The 24,081-nt window shown below is 51.1% G+C and overlaps 3 protein-coding genes across 5 annotated transcripts; 2 read left to right on the top strand and 1 right to left on the bottom strand.

Moving 5' to 3' along the window:
• The first annotated feature begins 176 nt into the window (after positions 1-176).
• On the top strand, positions 177-5,528 carry TMEM25 (transmembrane protein 25). 2 transcript variants are annotated; one of them, XM_081889714.1, is made up of 8 exons: positions 177-1,508; positions 1,597-1,926; positions 2,166-2,456; positions 2,739-2,870; positions 2,953-2,983; positions 3,332-3,432; positions 3,533-3,619; positions 4,984-5,528. In XM_081889714.1, the coding sequence occupies exons 1-8, from the start codon at positions 1,454-1,456 to the stop codon at positions 5,055-5,057; spliced, it is 1,101 nt and encodes a 366-aa protein (XP_081745840.1). In that variant the 5' UTR covers positions 177-1,453; the 3' UTR covers positions 5,058-5,528. The 2 variants fall into 2 exon arrangements, with proteins under 2 accessions (XP_081745840.1, XP_081745841.1); XM_081889715.1 differs by having other exon boundaries at positions 1,017-1,508; positions 1,597-1,746.
• A 410-nt stretch (positions 5,529-5,938) lies between these two features.
• Positions 5,939-10,062, bottom strand: IFT46 (intraflagellar transport 46). 2 transcript variants are annotated; one of them, XM_081889717.1, is made up of 12 exons: positions 9,908-10,062; positions 9,724-9,820; positions 9,552-9,628; positions 9,269-9,402; positions 8,170-8,244; positions 7,994-8,087; positions 7,376-7,504; positions 7,150-7,268; positions 6,903-6,969; positions 6,713-6,773; positions 6,448-6,533; positions 5,939-6,272 (listed from the first exon to the last, which is right to left on the bottom strand). In XM_081889717.1, the coding sequence occupies exons 1-12, from the start codon at positions 9,956-9,958 to the stop codon at positions 6,177-6,179; spliced, it is 1,086 nt and encodes a 361-aa protein (XP_081745843.1). In that variant the 5' UTR covers positions 9,959-10,062; the 3' UTR covers positions 5,939-6,176. The 2 variants fall into 2 exon arrangements, with proteins under 2 accessions (XP_081745843.1, XP_081745842.1); XM_081889716.1 differs by having other exon boundaries at positions 7,150-7,271.
• A 150-nt stretch (positions 10,063-10,212) lies between these two features.
• On the top strand, positions 10,213-18,172 carry ARCN1 (archain 1). The gene is made up of 10 exons (XM_081890999.1): positions 10,213-10,374; positions 12,104-12,367; positions 12,724-12,903; positions 13,007-13,212; positions 13,592-13,753; positions 14,233-14,398; positions 15,176-15,323; positions 15,505-15,613; positions 15,715-15,919; positions 17,074-18,172. Exons 1-10 carry the CDS (start codon positions 10,372-10,374, stop codon positions 17,161-17,163), a joined length of 1,533 nt encoding a protein of 510 aa, XP_081747125.1. The 5' UTR covers positions 10,213-10,371; the 3' UTR covers positions 17,164-18,172.
• Positions 18,173-24,081: the final 5,909 nt, after the last annotated feature.

Raw genomic sequence — 24,081 nt, forward strand, 5'->3', positions numbered from 1 at the left:
TTTATCTGCTCCTGGAAAACTGGTGGAAACCAATACAAGTCACAACATTACCATACAGGGAGTAGGAGAAGCTCTAAAGCAGTGTTATTCCACAGATCCAGACCCAAGACCCACCTCTGAGTCCCAAGCTGCAACATGGGACCCACTTTCACTTTTAATTTATACTTAATATTGCTAATAGTGCACACTGTTAATTCTAAAATGGCAATTAACAGAGCAATATACATAGTGTTGCCTTAGCATTACTACTAAATGAAAACCAGTGCTGCAATGTGGCAGGAGAAAGGAACAGGCATGTGACTGGCCAGAAATATGCATCGTATTAAAAATTGGCTCCTGCCACATCAGAGCATTTGTAGAAATTGATAAAATGGATGTCTCATTCGGAACTTGACCTAGTCTAGACACACATGCAATGCTCCTTTTCGGCTGCTCAGCCTAAGCTGGAATCCAGCTTCTCTGTGACCCACTTGGTGTGGCCTCACAACCCACGAGATCTGCACAAAGGGATCTCTCCAAACTGAGTGAATGAGCAGTAAAATGGCAAATGCAATTCTGTATAAGTAAGTATAAAGTGATGCACAATGGATTGAAAAATAATAATCCAAGTTTCACAGACCTGCTAAGGGGGTCTGAACTAACCAGGAAAGATCTAGGAGTCCTGATGGCAGAAGATGACCTGCCCCAAACACACTCATGTGGCCAAGTTCTGCTTTACACGCTAATAAAGCACTCATAAACCCCATCACTTCTCAGAATCACCAGTCTTAAACTCCAAGTGTTTTAAAGGCGGCCTTCCTGATGCCTGTGGGAACTCAAGAGGAGACGGAGTGAAGGCAAAAGCTTTCCCTGGCGGGGTGAGCTCAGGAGTCAAAGAATTGTAGAGTTGGAAGGGACACCCGAGGGTCATCTAGTCCAACCCCCTAAAACGCAAGAATGTTAGGGATAGACTGCTTTGGAATAAGGAGGAGCCAGCCAGACAGTTCTGGCAGAGCACCTGTTCGTCATGCTGCGAATCGGGGCCAGTAGAGGGAGGGGGCAGCTGGCAGAGGCGCCTCCCCCTCCCCGTTCTCTGGAAAAGCTCGCGGCCGACACCCCATTTTGCCCTCGAGGGTTTGCTACGAAGCAAATCTCCTCCGCCCGACGGCGAAGCGTGGCCGTCGGCCAAGAAGAAGGTGAGGCTCCCGCCGCCGCCTCCCGCACACACGGCGGAGCGAAGGATCCAGAGTCCGGGATTGCCAAGGAGCCCACGTGAAGGAGGAGGCGGAGCGGCGGGCGGCTCTGGCCGGCCAATCATTGCAGCCGCAGCCTCGACGGGACCGGGCTGCGCGGTGCAGGCTCCGCAGTGTGGGGAGCCAGAACACAGCGGGCCCCGCGTCCTGCCGGCTGGAGCGCATCAAGGTCGTCTCCTCGGAGTGCCTGCCTGCTGCCCGGCCGGCGGCCAAGGAGGCGTATGGCTCCCGGCAGCCCCCTCTCCGCCCTGCTGCTGCTGCTGCTCCCCCCGCCAGGTGAGAAAGGCGCGCGCTTCACCGAGGGGTCCCGGGCTATGGCTGCTCGCCCCCTCGAGCCGGCTAAGTTATGCTCTGCTCTGCGCAGGCCTGGCCGAGCCCGAGACCACCATCGACGGGCGGGCGCTGTCGTTCAGCAGCCTGCAGGAGGCGGAGAGACGGGCCTTCACCTGCCTTTCCGCGGCGCCCAGCCTGGCCTGGTACCTCAACGGCGAGCGGCAGGAGACCAGCGGTTCCGGTAGGTTCCTGGCCACGGGCGACGGCGGCAGTGGCAGTGGCAACGGCGGCGCCTTCGAGGAGAGCAGCAGCAGCACCTTCGTGGTGACAGCGCGGCGCCTGGATCGCCAGCTCAACTGCTCCGCCACCGACCCGGCCACGGGCCACGTCTCCAACGCCTCCGTGCTCCTCAACGTGCAGTGTGAGCGGGGCTCCCGGGATGGTGGGTGGGTGAGCGACTGATGGATGGTGCCTGGAAATGCCCAGCCACTTCCAAGCTCAGCCCTGCAACCGGGGCTTCCTACCTCCCATGAATCTGGCGAGGTGTCACCTCCATCTTATCCTTCTGTCCCCCCCACCCTGGAGCCCTCCTGCTTCAAGACAGCGCTTTGCAGGCATGCCTAGAGGTACACTGTCTGGTTTTGTGTCTCCCGAAAACAGTTAAACCAGAAATCGTGAAGATGGATGCCCACTATGAAGAGGCGAGGGAGCCAGGACTCCTCCTGGTGCTCTTTGTGTTGGTCCAAGCCAACCCCCCTGCCAACATCACTTGGGTGGACCAAAATGGGCAGCTGATGGTGAACACCTCCAACTTCCTCATTGTGGACACCAAAACCTACCCCTGGCTCACCAACCACACCGTGCAAGTGCAGCTCAGCAGCCGGGCGCAGAACTACTCCTTCAGCGCCTCCAACGATGTGGGCATCATCAACTCCTCTATTCCGCTGCCCGGTAGGGGTTGGGATGTCACCGTCGGTTGGGGGTCCTGGTTGCATGACGGGCCCAATAAGTAAGTAGCAAGTCCTCCCTTTTTCTGCTTGGGTCAGCCCCCACAGCAGTGAGTCCTTGGGGCAAGTGCCCTGCATGGCACAGCCTGCCCAATAACTGGTCTCCTGTCTGAGAGTCGGGGGGAGAGGCACTCCCTTCACCCCATACCAGACAAGGCCTCAGGGTGCAGAGCTGGAAGGTGGCAAACACTCTGAGAGCCCTGACAGGCAATTCTGGTCTCCTCAGGTTTCCTGGACACCCGCATTGAGCTCTCCCTTCTGGTGCTTGTGGTGGGGTGTGTGGCGGCCCTGACAACTGTCCTAGCCCTTGGTGGTCTCATCAGCTGTGCCATCTACCGGCAGGGCAAGAAGGCGGCAGGTAGGTGAAGGGGAAGCTAAGCAGGATTCTGCCTCCCCCTGCCAGGACTGGCCCTCCCCAATTCTCTTTCTTCACCCTGCAGGACTTGCCCCACCAGCGCCGCTGCCTCTGAGGTAACCTTCCCAGCCGCAGGCTCCTCTTCTAGCGGGACTGAGTTTGGGGTAAAAATGCTTTGCTTGCTCCCTGCCTTCCCCTGCCGTTGTCTATATGGACACCACACTGGGACCCTGGCAGTAAGAGAGCGGCCCAGTTTGCTAGGCACTAGCCACAAGGAGACCACAGTCTAGTCCTGGCGGCAAAGGAACTGAGTTGGAAGGGTGCCAGCCAGTCTTCACTGGAACAGCCCAGAGAACCAGGAGCAGGGTGGAGAATCTGAAAGAATGTGATCTCAGATCTGCCTTGAGTTGACTTGGGGAAAGAGATGAAGTCTAGTCCAATGGGTTCTTCTGCTCTCACCACAGTGACTCCAACAACCTGAGGCCAATGGCAGCACGGCTTCCCCGGGCAAATATGTCACTCCCTTCCAACCTACAGCTCAACGACCTCACCCCCGAGACCAAAGGTAGGGTGAAAAGGGGCCTGAAGGTCTCACCCTGGGGCTGGGAGGTATTTGAGGGGGGAGGCATTGAAAGGCCCCAGCCCCACACCACTTTCCTCTACAGCCAAGGTCAGGATGGAAGGAGCTGCAGTGGAACAGGAGGAAGAGGCCCGCTCTGAGCCAGAGAACAACTTCGCCCTTGTAGAAAGAGGTAAGAAGCGAGGGCTGGGAGGTGGCTGCTCTCTACAGCTAGGGGTTCAGTTTGCCCTCTTTACTGAACGCCAGTTTTATTTTCTTTTAATGAGGCAAGTTTGGGCTAAGGGAAGCTGCATCAAATATTGGGCAGATGCCTTCCCCCCCCCCAAGAGATGCTTTCTTCTGGGGAGGTATCTGAAGAGCTGGGTCAGACAAAAGAACGACCATTTTTAAAATTATGTTTTGACTTAACTAGGAAAGAGATCTTTAGTGCACAGTGACTAGAAAATGGCAAATTCCCTGAAAGGTTGTTAGGAAAGGAATTGAAATCAAAACAGCCAGCAATTATAGCAACTCTATATACAAATCCATAAATACATAAAAATAGAGCATCCATTTCTGCTCACCTCATCTCAGAGAAGGTAATTGAGGAGCTGGAAAACGTTCAGAAGATTATTGAGGGCTGGAGTAGCTCTCTTATGACAAAAAGTACAAAGTCAGGGGCTTTTTAGTCAAGAAGATGAGGGTTCATAACAGAGGTGTACACAAGTATGCCTGTTCTGACAAAAGTGGTGGGGTTATTCATAACACGTTAGCCAATGAATCTGATTAGCGGGAGCTTCAGGATAGAGGTAAAGGCCATTTTCATACAACACATAATGAATTATCAATTTAAAATGTTTCCCTACCTATGGGTTGTTAAGTCTGCAAGTGGGTCTCAGGCTTTATAAGCAAACACAAAATAACCATTGCTGGTAATCCTTAACCAGTATAAAGAATAGCTCTTGCAGCTTTTCTATTTCTTGATGTTTTATAGTCCTGTGTTAACACTTCTAACATCATAAAGACTCGAGTCTTTCATTTTTAACACTTGGGAACCACTCTGGTGGCAGAGAAGACTTTTAAGGCCCAAAATTCATGTGATGTAAATCAAGGGGTTGCCATATCACATCAGTTTAGACTTGCACTTTGGGATCCACTGCTTTAAAAAGATGGCAAGCTTATGAAGTCTTATCAGTGGCAATTCCTTGGAATAGGTAAATGGAACTTTGGCATTCAGAAGCAGCATATACCCCCATATACCAGGATTTGGGCCAAACGATGACAGCTGTAGCCTTCTTCCCCAGTTAGACAGGATGACCTTTTTGGCTGGATTATGCTCATAGGGAGGGCCCTGAACCACTGGTTTTGAGTCTTGCAAGTGCTGTTTGGCTCTCCCCACACTCTGGCTTACAAGACACTGCCTACATCCATTCAGATAGACATACTCAGCCCTTTCTTAACAAAAAGGCCAAAGAAACTGAAATCTGGCCTCTCAAACAATACGTGCTGGGGTTGCATATCTGTCAGTAGCCCAATTCAGTTTCTCTGGCCCTGCAGGTTTTGGCCGATACCCTATGGTTGGATACATCTACAGAGCTTCCAGCATGAGCAGTGATGAGATCTGGCTGTGACGGCTGTTGCTGCACCCACCAGCAGGCGTGAAGAGCAGCAGCGGAAGTCCTGAGGAGGTGGACTTCCAAGGCAGCTTGAACTGCAGGGATGGGGCCTTGCACCTCTAAAGCAAGATCCCATGTGTGAGGCCCCAGTGCCTGAAAGGAGGATACTGATGACTGTGGTCCAGGGAAGACCTGCAACTGCCACCCCACCCCAAGCTGCAGTACATCTCTAGGCCCACCAAGTGACTCGTGTTCCCCTGAAGAACGTCCCTCCCACTATAGCCATCGGTTGGCCCACTCCTCCTTCCTCTTCCCAACCTCAGGGATGGCTCAATCTGCATGTGATGGCTCTTCCTTGGCACGAAGGGGGCCAGCCAGGCCACCGGGAAACTGGCAAGCCCCAGCGCTGCTGCTGCTGCTGCCAACTGAGCTGAAGCATGCTGCTTTGTAGCTTCTGCACTTTACAAATAAATGGATGTGATCAAAGTGCCGTCCCTGTCCTTCCCCTTCAGAAAGCCAATGGAGGGAACCACAGCCTAAGCCCAGGCAAAAGAGGCAGGGCTCAGAAGGAAATACACCTTGTGTCTGCTCACCACTAACAGATTTGGCAACGTTCAATGGGCTGAGCTGGCCAGGGTCTGAGCTGGTAAATGACACTTTAAGGGAGGAAAAGACTCCTTGCTCATTTAAGACTTGTTGCATTTGGATTCTGAGCCCTTTATACGGGCATCCCCTGTACACTACAACAGAGGAATAAATCTGGTCCTGCACGTAAGTAGAGTCTAAGAGCCCCAAATAGCCACAGTACTCTGAAATTGTTCTGAGTCCACCCACAACTCAGGCTGCAGCCCCAGCCTACCCTCCACAGCTGTGAATCGCCTTCAAGGAAAAAGTAGCACTATGAGCAAAACTTTAATAAGGCAAATTCTCACAGAAGCTGTACAAAGAAAGGTAGATGAGATGCTGGTGGCTTTCAGAGTGGTCAGGGGCCCTTGAGCCAGATCCTGACTGCTCCATTAGGTCCACTGGAAGCCTGAATAGCAGTTGCCCAAACAAGAAGGCCTCAGGCCCTGCAGCATCACAGGCTGGCACTTCTCTGGAACAGGTCCCACCTGGGGCAGGAAGGCAGGCGTCTCAGGTAAAGCTCAGGATGTCTGTCTCGCCAGCCTGTGAGGGGGGGTTGGAGGGAGGGCTTGCAACCTTCTTGCCCTCAGCCAGAGCCTTAAAATGCTGCAGGAGAAAGAAGGGGGCAGGGAGAACACCATCATTTTAGGCAGCTCTAGGGCAAGACCGCTCCAGGTGAGGCTGGGGAAAAGACTCGGAGAGCAATCCATTCAGCAGTGCCCCCACATGAACATGGACACCAGACCAGAGCTGCTGCTCTTCAGATCCTTGTGTCTCCTACCTGTGAATTTTTGAATTCTGAGTAGAGAGAGAAAAGGGTGTGCAGGGACTGGATATGGCCCTTGTAGACAGGAATGTCCAGAATAGCTGAAGAGAAAAAATAATGGCTATTTAGTCTGATTCCAACAAGCAAGGAGACTTTTGCTGGGTGGTGCATAGCTGAGGGGCATTTTGAGAAGAGGCCAATTCTGACACCGACTGGAGCAGATCTCTACCCCTAAAAGGATTGGTATAGGTGAGCACCACATCAGCAAAAGGGCACTCACCACATATCATGTCTGTGTATTCTGCCAGGCTGCAGTTAATATCTGCAGTGGGAAGGCTCACCTGAAAAGCAGAGAGGGAAAGGTCAGCTCAGTACTCTCTTTCTCTGCATGAATCTCTTTAGAGGCCCACAAGCTTCTCCCTCCTGCCAAAACTAGAAGTTGGAGAGGGGGGACAGTTGGCAGACACTACCTTTCCCAGCAGTTCTTCAAACTCAGGGGACCACTCCTGCATCAGCGTGTCTATATCAGGCATGGGCCTACAAGGAAGAAATACCAGGGAGCAGCTTGAAATGGCCATGGTTCCTCCACCCAGAGGGTGCATTTGCAGAGTGGCTTTCTTCCCTCACCCCCAGCACAGAGCAAAGGTGGGGCTGAGTACTGGCAGGCCTTGCCCTTGCCCTTGCCCTTGTACTCATCCCTCCCTCAAAGACGCCCACCTAGCATAGTGGACTGTAGCTGGGGGCTTGCAGCGATGCAGCTCACTGATGCTCTCAATCCAGCTCTCAATGGCTTTGGGATTCTTCTCAGCATTCTCCAGGCTCTTCACTTTAATCTGCTGCTGGAAACAGAGACCAGAACATGCCTCAATGTGCCTCCTCATCAGAGCCAAGGGCTGCCTTGCATCCAAGAGGAGTCGCTTCACCCCCCCTCTCTCTCACTTACGGCCACATTGTGCTGCTTAGAGTTTTCCGTTAACCAGAGGGAGAGAACAGTGGGGTCGGACTGCTTAGTCGATGGCTCATCCAGCACCAGCAATCCAAGATTATCTGGCTTCCCATCAGGGCGTGGAACCTATGAGAAACAAGCCAGGGTGTTTGCACGTGAGAGTTTCCATTATTCTATTCATCGTGTACACACCCAGGTACAAGACCAGTCAATAGAGTTTCTGCTGGGAACGGTCAATCACTATAGCAAACAAAATGTGGCCCTGCCTGTTAAGAAAGCCAAGGATCTGAAAGAAACCTTTGCTGCCCTGTCACACCAAAGGCCCCTCTAGTTCATCATTTGGTCCTCTCAGTGGCCAAGCAGATGCTCAGTGGGAAAGCCATAAGCATCACTTGAGGGCAACAAAAATTCTTCCCACTTATCTACAAGGATTCTGCAAAGCAGCTAACCTTTCAGCACTGTTGAATGTGGCTATGGAGACAAAGCATTGACAGTGCTGCCCTGTTGCACCTCCATAGAGAGGCAACAGTTCACTATGGACAACGCAGGGAAAGAGTCCTGCGTGGCAGTTCTCAGCCAGGTGCATGTAAAGGAGTGTCAGAATGAATGTAATACCTTTAAGAAGGCATCAATGTCCCCAACAGCTGGAATGAAGTCTGGAATGAAAGGTTTCAGCTTGTGCTCCAGGTCAATCATTTGTGAAGAATACCTGAGGAGCAGACACCGTGAGCAGAAGCCTGAAAAGAGACACGCCTGCCCACAATGCAGCCAAGATCCACATTACAACTCACCTCCTGATGTACTGGAAAAGCTCCTTGATCTCCAGGGAGACTGGCAGGTAGTCATAATCTGCTGAGTTGTATGCCCTGGGGAAAGAGTCAGTGGTGAGGCTGGGCAAGAGGCAATGGAAATAGGATGTGTTCAAATGCAGGGTGAGGGAGACTCTGACTCCAAGGAGAGACAAAGAAAAGCCAGCTTACATTCTCACTCTCCCTCATCCACCCCACCACCCTTAAACAAGACTGCCACCCCTACAGGCGAAAGATATTTCCTCCTGAAGCAAATAGCACCTTCCATAAGACCACATTGGGGAAGGTTTACATTCTTCCACACCTGCTGCAATCTCAGCAACTGCATTATTCTCACACTCCATTTTTAAAGTTGCATACAGATACACATTTAATGTAGCACACAGTTTAGTAGGGGTGGGGGCTGCCAAAAACAGCAAACAGACTGACTGGTCTAGCTAAGCCACTATATTCCTGGGACACGTGATCTGCTTGGACATTCAACCATCTTCTACCTGGCTGCTATATTACAGAACAGGTGGGATATCAGTGGCCTTTCAGAGGATGCCAGACTCCAATTCCAATCAGCCCCAGCTGCCAGTGTGGTTAATGGTCAAGTATAATGGGTGTTGTAGTTCAGCATCGTCTGGAGACCCAGAGGTTCCCCAATCCAATATTATGGACTGCTATCCTACCCAAATGTCAGTATATGGGGACCTTTGGAAGCCAGCAAAGCCTCACTTAAAAGGTGTGACTTCAATGCTTGAAAGAACTGTCTTTGCTATCACACAGGAACCTTCTCAACTTTCCAACTGGCCTATGCCGGGAGTGTGTGGGTGAAAGAGGCTGAAGGCCAAGGAAGGCTCCAGGACTTTTTTTGCTCATTGGATTCTTGGCGGAGGTAGGCATCCCTTGCCCCACCAAAATCAATTGACTTAGGAAAGCATGTTCCTGGGCAGTCTAGCCTTCAAGGCTGGCACACGCCATGCCTATTGGAAACAAGGGCATGATTGCATGTAAGCTTACTAACAAGTAGCAAATATATTGGCAGCCAAGCACATGCCCTTCCTAGCCAACCTCCCCCTCCCCAAATGGCAAATACCCCTCCAGAGGAGCGCCGTGCTCTTCATCGTCGTCATCGTCATCAGAGTCCGTTTCTGAAGAGTCGTCGTCCTCGTCTTCTACCTCGTTCCCACTGAAACGAGGCTGGGAGGCCAGTTGGGAGGCCTTCTTCTCCTGGGGGAGAGGGGGAAAGCGAAGGAGTGGGAGCCAACTCGGCCCTCAAGCGGCCCCATCAGCACCACGACCCCAGCCCACTGCTTCCTTGGCCCTCCAGGCGGGAAACGGGGGGGCGTGGGGGGTGGAGGCTGCTGTTCAGTGGGTACCTTGAGTATCTCCTCGTCGTCCTCCTCGCTGCTGTTTTCGGCCAGGCTCTTGTGCTGGGAGCGGACGCGGCGAGGGCCTGAGACGGTGGCAGGAGAGAAGGGCCGAGTCAGAGGCGGAGGGGGCGACCCCCCCGACCGTGTGCGCTACCCCCGTTGTCCCAGCCCCCCATACCTGCCTGCGGAGGACTGGGCGCGTAGATGCTGGCCACGTCCTCCGTCTCGTTGACGTCCAGGCTCTCATCGTAAGGCTGGTTCTCCACGATCCGCGTCTACGAGAAGGGGAGAGAAACGGGACGTGAGCCGGATCGCCCTGAGCACCCACCCACCCAGGCCGCGAAAGGCCCTCCCTCCCTCACCTGTAGGCCGGCCTCAGGCGCCGCTGCGGGAGGCGGCGGCGCACCCGCCATATCGCCAAATAGGACCAAGTCTTCCCCGCGAGCGAGCGAGGCCTAGGCGGCCCCGTCTCCAGGGAGACGGGAGACGAGGCCCTCGCGAGAACTCGCCTTCCTCCCGCTAGAGTGGCCAAGGAGCGAGCGATGGGCTGCAGCGACCCCTACTGGCAGGGAGGCCGGCGGCGGCGCTGCCACCGGCGAATAGGGGGGGCGGGGCCTGGCGGACACTCGTTGGGGCGAGGGGCGTGGCGGCGTGCCCTCTGCGTGCGTGACGCCGCCGCTTCCGCCTGGGAGACGTGGCTCGGGGCCGCCATCTTGTGTGGCAGGCAGAAGGAGCGGAGAGGCGCTCGGGCCCGGAGGGGAGAGGAGGAAACGGAGACGCTGCCGCCGCCGCCGCTGCTGCTGCCATCTTCGCCGTCACCTTCGCCATGGTGAGTGTCCGGCCGGGGCCTCCCGCTGCCCTCCATGGTCAGCGGCTGCCATTCGGGGAGGAGGGGGGTGTCGGCGGGGCCTGCTCGATCCCATGGGGCTCCTCCTTCTCCGGCCACCCTTGTGAGCAGCGGGCCGTGGGTGCTCCTCGGTCGCCCGTTGCTCCTCCTGGCCGCCTGCCAAGACACCGCGGGCGAAGCGCTGCTTCCCGGGGCGAAGGGGGCGTCTTTCCGAGGCCGAAGGTGGAGGAGGGCCTGTGGAAGCCCCTCCGGAGCCTGCCTGCTTTTCAAGGGCCTCCGCCTGCGCCACCCAAACACCTCCGTCCGTGAGCCCGTGGCTGCCGGTGGAAGGTAACGTGTCACAAGAGGCAGCCTTGAGGCTGTCGCGATGATAGTACTTACAAGCTGGGACTGAGAAAGGCGCCCTGCAACTGGTAGGCACAGAAATCTTGCAACTGCACTTTTCACTTGCTCCACACAAAAAACCACCAGGTTTTCCTCTGGTAGGGAAATTAGACTGGGAGAGAGGAGGGTAAAAACAGCCACCAGTGAGTTTGCTGGTGTCAAAATGTTTCACGGTTTGCAAAAGCCTGTGTCAAACGCCAGGAGTTGCGGAGTATTTGTGGAAAACGTCAGCTGGGCCAAGGATGAAGCAGCAGGGTTCTTTTTTTGTGCAAATCATGTTGCAAAACTAGTTTAGAGCAAAAGGTTGGGGCAAGTTGAAATTTGGCTTCTGTCAGCTCTACAGTGAATTTTGGATTGGATAATATAGAAAATTTCTCCATTTAAGTCAAGCAGATGGATTATTGTATTGCCTGCTAAATTTACATATATATTTTTAATTGTGAGTTATTTGGGCATGATTCGCAAATCCTTGGCAATTTCAGATTTTTTAACTTTATGCCACGGTTTTCACAGGCCAGCTGATTTGGATCTCCTTAAGACAAACCTTTGACTTTTGAGATGTTATAATTCAGCACAATGGTGGCTCTTCACACAGCAGCTTTCTGAGGTTGGTTAGGCTGAGTGACATTGGTCTGACCAAAGCTATGTTGTGGCAGTGCATTAAACGTGGCTCTTCAGCACCAAAGTTCAGGCAGAGGCCTCCTTGAGTTATAGGAAGAAGGTGACAGGCTTTGTGTGAACCTTTGCCCCTTACTCATAAGGCAGGAAAGGAAGGATAATACTAATGATGGCTATTAGGCACAGTTCCTGTGTATTACCTCCATCTGCTTACCAGTTGTCAGTAGGGCTGGGTGATACCTAGTTTTCAACATTGTGGTATTTCACCAGCTAAACATCACAATATACCGATATATCATGTCTGAAATAAGGATGAAACCACTATGTAGCAGCATTTGCTGGCTTCACAGTTTTCACTGCATCATGATTTTTGCCGGCGAGAGTTGAGCTGGCTGAGTTAACGGGGACTGCAGAAATCAAGAGTAGCTTTGGGTGACTTCACAGTTTTTCCCACATTGTGATTTTTACAAAGTACACACACACACACACACACACACATCATGATTTGTGATATATTGCCAGGTCAGAAATTATGAAAGCAACATCACGATGTGGACTTCAAACCGGTGTTGGATGATATATTGATATACCGCCCAGCCCTAATCATAAGGTCCTGTTCCATAGGTATCTGGCTGACCACTGATTCAACTGAAAGGCTCTTATTTTTTCTATGTAGTTATGAGACTGACAAAAGCTCTTGTCCCCACAGGTGCTCTTGGCAGCTGCCGTCTGTACGAAAGCCGGAAAGGCGATCGTCTCACGCCAGTTTGTAGAGATGACACGGACCCGCATTGAGGGGCTGCTGGCAGCCTTCCCCAAGCTCATGAACACAGGGAAGCAGCACACATTCGTAGAGACAGAGAGCGTCCGCTACGTCTACCAGCCCATGGAGAAACTCTACATGGTCCTGATCACCACAAAAAACAGCAACATCCTGGAGGACCTTGAAACTCTCCGGCTTTTCTCTAGAGTGGTGAGGATCTTGCATCAAGCTGCCTGGCTTGCAAAATACCCAGGGGGAGGGAGGGTTTGCACATGGAGCAGCAGCTGTCCTATGGAACTTGCTTTTTCCTTGGGTTGCATTGCTGTGTTTACTTATTTGATACTGGAATTGGAAAGTGAAGAGCTGGTCCACCTGATCACATTAGGATAAGTGTGGGGTGCTAGCTGGGAGAATGTTTGCCCTTGAAACAGGCTCCTGGACCAATGAGGTTCAGCTAAAGGTGTAGAGGCTTTGGGGACTTTGCAAGTCTAGGAAGATGTGTGGAGTGGGTTTTGGCCACGGTTGCCTTGCCTCATTAGAATGCCATTTTCCCCGACTCCTTCCAGATCCCAGAATACTGTCGAGCCCTGGAGGAGACTGAGATCTCTGAGCACTGCTTTGATCTGATATTTGCCTTTGATGAGATTGTTGCCCTTGGCTACCGGGAAAACGTCAACCTGGCCCAGATCCGCACTTTTACTGAGATGGACTCTCATGAGGAGAAAGTCTTCAGAGCTGTCCGTGAGGTAGGCCAAAAGCTTTCTGTGGCCTCCAGGCCCAGTACTCTGGTGCATTTGGTCCAGGCCATCAATTCCTTTCTTGTCCTCTTCTTCTCATTTGTATATATAGACTCAGGAGCGGGAGGCCAAGGCAGAGATGCGTCGGAAAGCCAAGGAACTGCAGCAAGCTCGAAGGGATGCTGAGCGCCGGGGCACCAAAGCACCAGGGTTTGGTGGTTTTGGAAGCTCTGCCATGTCAGGAGGCAGCACAGCTGCCATGATTACCGAAACCATCATTGAGACGGAGCGACCAAAAGTTACTCCAGCACCTACCAGGTATAAAGGTTGGGCAAGAAGCAGGTGAGGGCTTGTGGACCTCTTGTTGCCATGAGTGGCCACCTTCAGAAGTGGGAGAGTTCTGGGTCTTTTTAAGACTGTCGATGGTGCTCCAATCTGGATCCTCTGGGTTTCTTCAACTGTTCTTGTGGAGGGCTGCTTTGGTGTCTCCCAAGTAGCTGAATGACATGTTTGCTCTCTGGTGGCCATACTGTACATAAGATCTGTGTGTGTTTCCTTCCTGAGAGGGCAACTTTAGAGCATGAGGATAAGGGGAAGGCTGTAACAGTACTGCCACTATGAATCTCAGACACTCTCTGGGTTCTTTCTATGGAGAAAGGATGCCTCAAAAACTTCTGCACTGCTTTTTGTTTCTTAGGCCATCTGGTTCAAACAAGGCACTCAAGCTTGGCGCAAAAGGGAAGGAAGTGGACAATTTTGTGGACAAGCTAAATTCTGAAGGAGAAAACATTGTCACTTTGGTTGGCAAGCGATCCTCAGAAGCAGCCACTGTTCTAGCTCCACCCATCAACATGGAAAGGTAGGTTTTTGTGTTCTGCAGTGGGAGAAGACAGTGAAACTGTGGCTTGGATTCAGAGTGGTTTCCTAGACCACCTGGTATCATCAACCTTAACCTTCCTTTTGGGGGGTGGCTTTCTTGGGAGTTGACAGAATTTTGGGCAGGTGCCCAGAGTGTGTCCTAATGAGGAGTAAGAGATACCTCTTTGAGGTATAAGTCCTGCACATAACACAGTGTGGGGGAGGGGGAGTTGATCTAGTCACTACCCTGAGCCACGGGGATTGGAGGGAATGATGGGGTTGGAGAAGGGAACAGGTTCAAGGATGGGAAATGCAAGCAGCTCATCTAGTCTAGCAGAGCCTGGAGAGATTCACTCTTGGAAGGAGGGCCATTCCAGTGGGAGCGAAACCTCCACATCCTGTTTTCGCCCGCCTACTTTTGCCAAAGGAAAGGCAGTGCAGAGCAATGCATGGGGGTGATTCAGGCTTTCTCTTCTCTAGTGTGCACATGAAAATAGAGGAGAAGATCTCGCTCACCTGCGGCCGAGATGGAGGGCTGCAGAACATGGAGCTCCACGGCATGATCATGCTGCGGATCCTGGATGAAAAGTTTTCCCGGATTCGCATCCACGTTGAGAACGAGGACAAGAAAGGGGTGCAGCTCCAGGTATGGCTGGCCTTGCTGCTCCTACTGCCGCCCATGCAGGTGGAAAGGTGCTGTCCGTGATACAAGTTGTGGGGATTAATTGAGCTCCATGGGTGGGGTGGAGGGCATCCTTATTTAGAGTTCTGCTGATGTTAGCAGTACTCCAAGGTCTGTCTTTGAGGGGAGAATTTGATGGCGAGTATAAATCCAGTAGGAGCTAAAGAGCATTAGGTTTGGAATAGGGCTGAAGATTTAAGTCAAAAACATGTGTGATGGGTTAAACAGGGCAGGGGTAGAACAAGACACTGAGAGTGCAAGAGCAAATTTCTGAAAACATAGAAACCAACAATTAAAAAATCTTGAGTAATGTTAGTATTAGAGACTGGCTAGGAAGGTGGCTAAACCTTTGGTTGTCAAGGGAGTCAAATGTGTGCTGAAGAGAAGGGAGTTACCAAAGAAGCTGAATTAATTATATGTATCAGTCTTCACAGTGGAAGATATTGGGCAAATCTCTGTGCCTGAACTAACTTTCACAGGATGGGAGTCTGAGGAACTGAGGTAAACAATGGTGACAATACAGGAAAAAATTGTATATTCTTATGGTAGGCTTTGGCTACGAATGATTCACTATTCTTGCTTAAGGAGCTTCCCAGCCTGTCTATGCTGTGCATGGGCAATGCTTTCTAGATTTGAGTGGCAGACTAGTGTGCTAATCTAGTGAAAGTCTTCCAGAATTTGGAGCATGGCACGGTTAATTTTTGGATCTACAGATGAATCTTACCAGTTTTTTCTTTTCAGACTCACCCCAATGTTGACAAGAAGCTTTTTACGACAGAGTCCTTGATTGGCCTGAAGAACCCAGAGAAGTCTTTCCCCATAAATAGTGATGTGGGAGTCCTGAAGTGGCGGCTGCAGACCACAGAGGAGTCATTCATTCCACTGACAAGTAAGTGTGAGCACATCTGGTTGGGCGTTGAGGAGGGGCTGATGGACATAACACTCCCATTAGCCTAGAACCAGGCACAGCTCCCTTGGTTCAGTAGACATTCCTCCTGTCCCTGTTCAGGAGAGCCCATTGCTGCTGGCAGAAGGTCATGTGATGAGCAGGGGTGCTTTTTGTGTCTTAGTTAACTGCTGGCCATCAGAGAGCGGGAGTGGCTGTGATGTCAACATTGAGTATGAGCTGCAAGAGGAGAACCTGGAGTTAAATGACGTGGTGATCGCCATCCCTTTGCCGTGAGTAGCCATTGCACCTCCTGATCCCCAATTCACCCACCAGCTGCAAGGTCAGCCTTGATGCAAGGGAGTTGAGTGGTCACTCGTTGCTGCTTCTGTAGGTCCAACGTGGGTGCTCCTGTGATTGGGGAGATTGATGGCGAGTATCGCCACGACAGCCGGAGAAACATCCTCGAGTGGTGCCTGCCTGTGATCGATGCCAAAAACAAGAGCGGCAGCCTGGAGTTCAGCATCAACGGGCAGCCAAATGACTTCTTTCCTGTGCACGTCTCCTTCGTCTCCAAGAAGAACTACTGCAACATCCAGGTGAGTCTGGGAAGTGCCTCGAGTGGAGGCTGTGATCCTGTTTGCTGCCTGCTTCTATTTTGGAAAATACCCTGGCTTTCCATATGGCCCACAATCATGCTCTCCATCTGGCAAGTGCGATGAGCAATCGGCTTTCCTTTCCAACGTTGAAAATTCAGAGGTGGGAAAAGGATCCTCCTGGCAGTGGTATAGCTCCCAAGGGGGCAGGGGGCAGCCTGGCAATTGTGTGCTAAGGCACCCAGAACAGCTGGCAAGCCACAGCCTTCCCCCTGTACCTGCACATAGGTACACAAACACTGTCTAGGGCAGGAACGTAGGTGGGGGTGCATATGCTTTTTAACTGGAAGTGAATACAGGTCTTCTGCATGCAACGGGGGTGGCTTCCCTTGAGGTGTGTCCTATTTGGCACCATGACTTTGTGTGTGTAAAGGACGCATTGGTGTAGATTGTCCTTGTCCCTTCATAGGCTAATAATGTTTCCTCAAAGTGTCTCCTTCACTTGGTGGGGGGGAGAGCCTTTAACTCTTTCCTTTTGAAGTATGTGAGGGAGAGGCACAGGTCAGCATACCTTGAGAGTTGTTTTGGTCTCATAGCATGTACAACGATATCTTGGTTCTCAAACTTAATCCATTCCAGAAGTCCGTTCCAAAACCAAAGCATTCCAAAACTAAGGCACGCTTTCCCATAGAAAGTAATGCAAAATGGATTAATCCATTCCAGACTTTTAAAAACAACCCCTAAAGCAGCAATTTAACATGAATTTTACTATCAAATGAGACCATTGATCTATAAAATGAAAGCAATAAACAATGTACTGCAATCACACAATCAAACTGTAGCTGAACTGGGTTCCACACAGTCACACAAAAAAAGAGCCACAAAAACGTAGCAAAAACAGACAGACCTCAGCGTAACAACACGGAAGTGTGGCACTCAAATCAGAAGCCTAATGCTCAAAACGGAGCATGTTTGGCTTTTGAAAAAAGTTCGCAAACCAGAACACTTATTTCCAGGTTTGCAGAGTTTGGGATCCAAGTTGTTTGAGTACCAAGGTGTTCGAGAACCAAGGTACCACTGTACTACAAGAGCAATTTGATCCAAGACCAGTAGCAGGCTATTTCATCTTGACTGACCATATGGCTTCCTCTCTGCAGGTTACCAAAGTGACCCAGGTAGATGGGAACAGTCCTGTGAGATTCTCCACAGAGACCACCTTCCTCGTGGACAAGTATGAGATCCTGTAACTGTTGCTGCAGGGAAGCAGCAAGCAAGACTTTGAGGCTGTGGTCTCTTGGGAGAGGGATGCAACCCTTTCTGTGTCAGGGGACACTGACATGTTTGCTCGCCCACCAACATTTCCAAGGTCACAGCCAGTCAGGCAGGGAGAGGCTGCTTGCTTCTCTGGTTCAGCCAGCCTCCCTACTCCTTAGGCACACTCCTCCTCCTCCTCCTCCTCCTCCTCCTCCTCCTGCTGTGCTTTAATTCACAGTAACTTTCCCCTTCCCTGTCCCCAAGGTGTCCCTTTTCGTTACCGATTCCTTACTCTGATGGGAGGTGAATGGCTCTTAATCCCAGCATTGGTCAAGGGACACCAGCCTGGACATCCAGCAACCTCTAACCTGGCAGGAAGCAGAGGTCAGCCCCTGGCACCCCTTTCCCTGCTGGGTGAGGGAACCTCTGGCCCCACTGCTCCTGACTGTCCACTTCCTGGACTGTTCTCTGAAGACACTTCACTCTCTTGAAGCTGCTGCCTGTTCAAAGGAGGAAGAAGAAGCAACTGTCTCTGGCCCTCCCTGCTTGGGAATCCCTTGAACTGCCCATTGATTGGGGCAGGCGGAGGCGGTGGTAGGCACTGGCTTCCCAAGTGGCTATGGGCATGTGCCAGTTTGTGCCCACCTGTTAAGAGAAGTCACCAGCTTCTCCCACGCTGTCTCATTGCTGATGTGACCCTTTCCAAAATGCCCCCGGGGGTGGGTGGTCTAGGCCTGTACTGTAGGAGTAGCTACGAATCTTACTGATCCAGCTGTGTTCAAGAGTTGTCTTGTCTGATTTTTAAAATGGAGTCAAGTTTAGTTCCACCAAAGGAGGCTTTTTTTCTTTCTTTCTTAAATTACATTGAGGAGGGTGGGGGAAGAGTGATATTTAAATAAGATTTTGTAACCCTGTAACATAAAGAGCTAGGGCCTATAACACATTCCAGTGTACACAAAAGAATCCCTGCCCCTGAATCCAATAAAGACTATTCTAAAATGAGATGCGTGGAGCTATGTAGCTGCCTGGAATGGGACGGGGGTTGATCTTGGAGCTAATATTGTAAGTGGGGAACTAAACGTAGAGCTGGCATGGAAGAGCATTTGAAGCAGCTGTTTCTGGGTTCCTGTTGACAGCTCAGTTTGGAGAACAAGGAATCGGCTCAAGGTTTGAGTGGCGATGCTGGACACGTGTATCTATAAGATATATGGAGACTCTGCCTACCTCTGCTACAGATGTGAAGCTTGCTCTGTATGGCCATGCACTGACAAACAGCAAGGCTGGGAGCTACCAGCCTCCAAGGCCAAAGTGACTTCCTTGCCCTTCCGCAGAAACACAGAATGTGGGGTGGAAAATATCAGTCTCTGGTAAAATCTAGAAAAGAAAAGAGAAAAGTTTGCATATGTAAATACAAACAATGGAGTACTGTCTTAAGACTGCAGAGGCATCTGAGGCTGTGTCTCTTGATTTCCATCATGGACCAAACTGCAGAGCCCAGGCACTATGATAACAGATAATGGGGCTGCTAACCACTGTTAATCATACTCTTGAGTAGTCCCATTAAAATAAATGGGTCTTCTCTGAATACAATTCAGTTGAATAGCACCCAGAAATCAAAAGGTGCTGGGTACTTGTAACATATAATGGAGCTTCATTTGCACAGATTCCAGGTTCAGTGAACAGACCAATCTGGGGCTCTTGTGCACCCCTTTGCTACTGAGAGCAGTCAAACTCCATTGTAGAGGCAAAACTGGATAGGGCACCATGCCACACTAACCAAATAATGAAGAAATATAATGAATAAGGAAGTACCTTTCAGAAGGGTAAGATGTGCTTGCAACTTGCCTTATGCCTATTAAGTGGCTAATAATTATTAAGTGAAAAATAATTTTAGAAAGCTGATGAAGATTCCGAAAGGAGTTCACAGCTGATCTGAAAAAGTTCCAAATGTATTTTGCTATCTTTGAATTCTTCCTCACCCAGTGGAAGGATAAATGAGCACTGCCCTGACTGCTACCAAATTATAATAGTAGTAACTGGGATTTGCCCTCTGATAAAATGGCTAGTCTAGTCTCCCTTTTAAAGTTCTATTTAAATAGAAATGGAATATTACTCGCTAATGGTATGTTAACGGGAGGTTAAGGGGGGCTCTTCAGGAGACAACCGCCCCCAAGACGCATCACTGTTTCCTATAATAAGAAGCTTGGGATATTCATTTACAGTTCTCTGGAATAAGGTTCTGGGTGCAAACTTAATAGCATCGAGCTGCTTGACTGTAATTTGCGGAGTCCTTGAGCCGCTTGGTCTACTTGCAAACCTGTCTGTTGGTCACAGGTGAGATATATTGCCCTGAAAGAGCCTGTGTAGAACTGCAATCTATGTAGCCATGGGATATGAAACTGCCACCCACTCTCACCCCAATTTCTGGTTATAAGGGTGGCACCCAAATATAAATAATAAGGTAAAGCTTTTTCTTTCTGCATTCTGAAATAATACATTTTACGGATACAGCAGACAGAAATTCTCGACTATGTATGTGTAAAGTGTTTCAGGAAGCTGCACCTGCAGAATTGTAGATTACACTTTTGAATATAAGCATTAGCTGTGGAGGTATTCTGACTCAGCTCCACATTTTGGGAAGAATTTGCTTATCTAGCGGGTTGTGTCCAGCAATACTCCTATTCAGAGTAAACCCACTAAAAATAATAGATATGAATAACTTAATTTCAGTGGGTTTAATTGGATATAATTTAGGGCTCAACCACACTGTTGTACCAAAGTTTCTAGCATTTTGTAGCAAACATTAATAACAGGTTTGAGAGAGATTTTTTTGTCCTGCTGCTCCTCCAAGGAAAACCCACTGTTTACCAAAGAATTGGAACAAAAGGAAATTAATAGAAAACCCAAATACAATTTTGTCCCTCTTATGAACCAGTCCAAAAATAGCTCCTGAACAAGAATTTGCATTTATTGGCTAACAACCCAAAGGCTCTCAAACTATGGTAGTTTTACTCATTTATTGTAATTTCTCCTCCTTTCACACTTCTGTGTTATTCTCTCATTCCAAACTGCCACTTTCTTCTCTTCTTTTACATTCACTTCATGTTTAGTATTCTTTAAAAATCATGTATCTACAGTAGTTTCCTTCCCACCCCCCACCCACCCCGCCCCCAATATGGGGGCCCACTAGTCTCTCCCAGGTGTCTCCTCCACTGTCACTTCCCATATGTTGTTGTAATACATCATCCCTAGCCATTGGTTGTGCTGGTAGGAATTGGGAGTCCAACAACATGGGGAAGGCCAGGGGTTCACCACATCTGGTTTATCTCCTGCTAGCTGGGTTGCCTGAGCATCCCTACAGCTTCTTGACAGGTCAGTGTGCCAGCAAAACCACCTGTATCCACCAATACAGAAAGCTTCATATGAGGCTGTCTCTCCCACTGCAAAGAGGAGCAACACGTCAGGCAACCAGTTTCCATGCTGGATCCTGTGCTCTGCTCTGAAAAACCAGCAGCAGTGCTGTTATTGTTTTCATTTCCCTTTTTGCTGGGTCTTCACCCCCCTGTTCTGGTCCTCTCAAGAGGCTGCAGCTGTTGGCCTCCTGGCCTCGGAAAGGCAGATCCAGGGCGCATCCGGGCCCTTTAAACTCAACTATGCTGGAAGATGAAAGGATTCATCACACAGTGGGATTGCATCTCCCTCTCAATATGCAGGGGCTCCTCTTTTTTTATTCAAAAGGGCTCGAGGGGGCAGGGAAAGGAAGATGCGCCAGGGACCTCCCTTCCCTGAGTGATGTAATGTTCAGCTATAATTAGGTTGGTCTCTTGTGTGAGCCAATTTGTTTCAACTGGGAAATATTTGGGGCTGTTTATTCTGTTTGCTCTTCCTCTGAATGATGGAGGGGGTCCACTGGTGGGGGAAAACTGCCCAGATATTGGGGTGTCCTGTTCTTGCCCACAGCCTCTTCTGCCACAATGCTGAAATAGTGCTGCCCAGCCCCACAGAGCTGTTGTAAGGTTTGCTGCAACACCTACTGCAGTGGTGGGGGACCGTGGGGGACCTTCCAGGCCTCTATATTTTTATTTATTTCATAGAATGAGAATTGTAGAGTTGGAAGAGCCAGCAAGGGTCATCTCGTTCGTCCCCCTGTTGTTGTTTAGTCGTGTCCGACTCTTCGTGACCTCATGGACCAGAGCACACCAGGCACTCCTGTCTTCCACTGCTTCCCGCAATTTGGTCAGACTCATGTTTGTAGCTTCGAGAACACTGTCCCACCATCTCGTCCCCTGTCATCCCCTTCTTCTTGTGCCCTCAGTCTTTCCCAACATCAGGGTCTTTTCCAGGGAGTCTTCTCTTCTCATGAGGTGGCCAAAGTATTGGAGCCTCAGCTTCACGATCTGTCCTTCCAGTGAGCACTCAGGGCTGATTTCCTTGAGAATAGATACATTTGATCTTCTTGCAGTCCATGGAACTCTCAAGAGTCTCCTCCAGCAGCAGAATTCAAAAGCATCAAGTCTTCGGGGATCAGCCTTCTTTATGGTCCAGCTCTCACTTCCATACATCACTATTGGGAAAACCATGGCTTTAACTATACGGACCTTTGTTGGCAAGGTGATGTCTCTGCTTTTTAAGACGCTGTCTAGGTTTGTCATTGCTTTTCTCCCAAGGAGCAGGCGTCTGTTAATTTCGTGACTGCTGTCACCATCTGCAGTGATCATGGAGCCCAAGAAAGTAAAATCTCTCACTGCCTCCATTTCTTCCCCTTCTATTTACCAGGAGGTGATGGGCCCAGTTCATCCCCCTACAATGTACAAATAACAGCCAAAGAATTCCTGACAGATAGCCACCTAACCTGTCTGAAAACCTCCAGCGCCACCTTCTGAGCTAGTCTTTGCCACTGCTGAAGAGCTCACCATCAGAGAGGTCTTCCTAATATTTGGTCAGAATCTCCCTTCTTGTACAGTGGTGAGTCAGATTACAGACGCTTCAGGTTACAGACTCCGCTAACCCAGAAAGAGTACCTCGGGTTAAGAACCTTGCTTCAGGATGAGAACAGAAATCATGTGGCGGCAGCAGGAGGCCCCATTAGCTAAACTGGTACCTCAAGTTAAGAACAGTTTCAGGTTAAGAACGGACCTCCAGAACGGATTAAGTTCTTAACGCAAGGTACCACTGTACTTTGAATCCATTGGTTTGGGTCCTTCCCTCTGGAGCAGCAGAAAACAAATTTGCTCCATCTTCCATCTGAAGATTTATATCCCAGCTTTTTCTCCTAGGAGCCCAAGGTGGCGTGTATGGTTCTTCCCTTCCTCATTTAATCCCCACAACAACCCTGTGAGGTAGGTTAGCCTGAGAGGCAGTCACTGGCCCAAGGACACCACCAGTGAACTTCTTGGTTAAGTGGGGATTTGAACCCCGGTCTCCCAGGCTCTAGTCTGACACTCTGACCACACTGGCTCTACCTGACACTCAGGAAGATATCCCAGTTGAGGAGGAGGGGGGTCTTCTTTTGCCGGCTGTGGCTGTAGCTTTGTCCCTTTCCTGGAAGTCCTGTGGGGGCTGCTGCTGCCTGATGTGCTCTGGGCCTCTGGAAGTCACTCTTTTGAACAGCTGTGCAGCCCGTTGTGTAACACAGAGCAGGGAGGGGGTTGATGGACTCCAGATGTTGCAGGGTCTCTGCCAGCATATTTGGACTGTGGGAAAAAGGGGGAATCTGGCCGGCACTCCTGATCTCCATCACCCGCCCCCCTCCTCCAAGCTGAATGATTGCCAGCTCCACACAAGGTGGTGGGTGGGCCACAACTTCACCTGCGGTGGAGCTGGGACCCAGAAGGATGTCTTAGCTGACCCTGCCCGGTCTGTCTGCCCCCAGCCCATGACTCGGTACAGGAAACTGGGCTAGGAAAATCCCTGGGACTGTCTCTGGCCCAGATTCTGCCTCTAGACATTTCCTGGTCCTCACGCTTCCTTTCCTGCTCCTCTTCTTTTCCCCATACCTTTCTTTCTGAATCAGGCAGCTGGGAGAGTCCAGGCAGAGCTGTTGTGTTGCCTCCCAGTGCCCAGACACCAAAAGGAGGGGACTCCCTGTTTCTTCCCTCACCTGTGGAAGGTCAGACTGCAGGTGGTTCAGGAAGGACCACAAGAGCAGGTCCACATGGACTCAGCTGCCCTGCTGCATCCTCTTTTCCAGCAATCTCACCTCCTGCAGGAAAATACCTCTGGGTACCGGCTGCTTACTAGGGCAAAGGAGTCTTTGTCCTCTACCTCCACTGGGTGTTGCGCCCAGGGCAGCAAGACTGGGAGAGGGAGCTGCCTTGCCCGTTAGTTCCATCTAGCTCAGTACTGTCCACACAGACAGGCTGCAGCTCTCCAGGATTTCAGACGCAGGGCCCTCGCTGGAAGTGCAGACTGAATCTGTCACCTTAGCATGTCAAGCAGCTGGTGCCACTAAGCTGCAGTCTCTCTCCATTGCGACCAGGAGATCTCCCGTCTCCTCCGTACTCCCGAGAAGGAGGAGGCCACCCTCCCTCGGAGCACGTGCCGCTGCCAAGGGACCAGACGGGGCGTCGAAGTCAGGCGCAGCCAGCCAGCCAGTTGCGCCCCGGCACCTCTCTTGATCCAGCCCTTTGTTCAGGCTCTCCTCCAGCGGCGGCGGCGGCGGCTCGGGTTGCAGCCAGCGAGCAGCACCTCTCCGGTTTCCAGCCCTGCCTGCTCCTCCTCCTCCTCGGGCACAAGCCGGGGGGCACTGCCAGTCCCCGGGCGGGCGGCATCCGGCGTGCCTGGCAGGTCACGCGCCGGGCAGCGGCTCATCCCAGCCTGGCACAGAGCGCCCCAGGAAGGGCGGCGAACAAAGGCCAGGCCCGGGGAGAAGGGGCGGGGGCTTCTCCGGCTCGCCCTCCTCCTCGGGCTGA

This window comes from Podarcis melisellensis (assembly GCF_964234715.1).
Source record: "Podarcis melisellensis genome assembly, chromosome: 15".
Taxonomy (NCBI): domain Eukaryota; kingdom Metazoa; phylum Chordata; class Lepidosauria; order Squamata; family Lacertidae; genus Podarcis; species Podarcis melisellensis.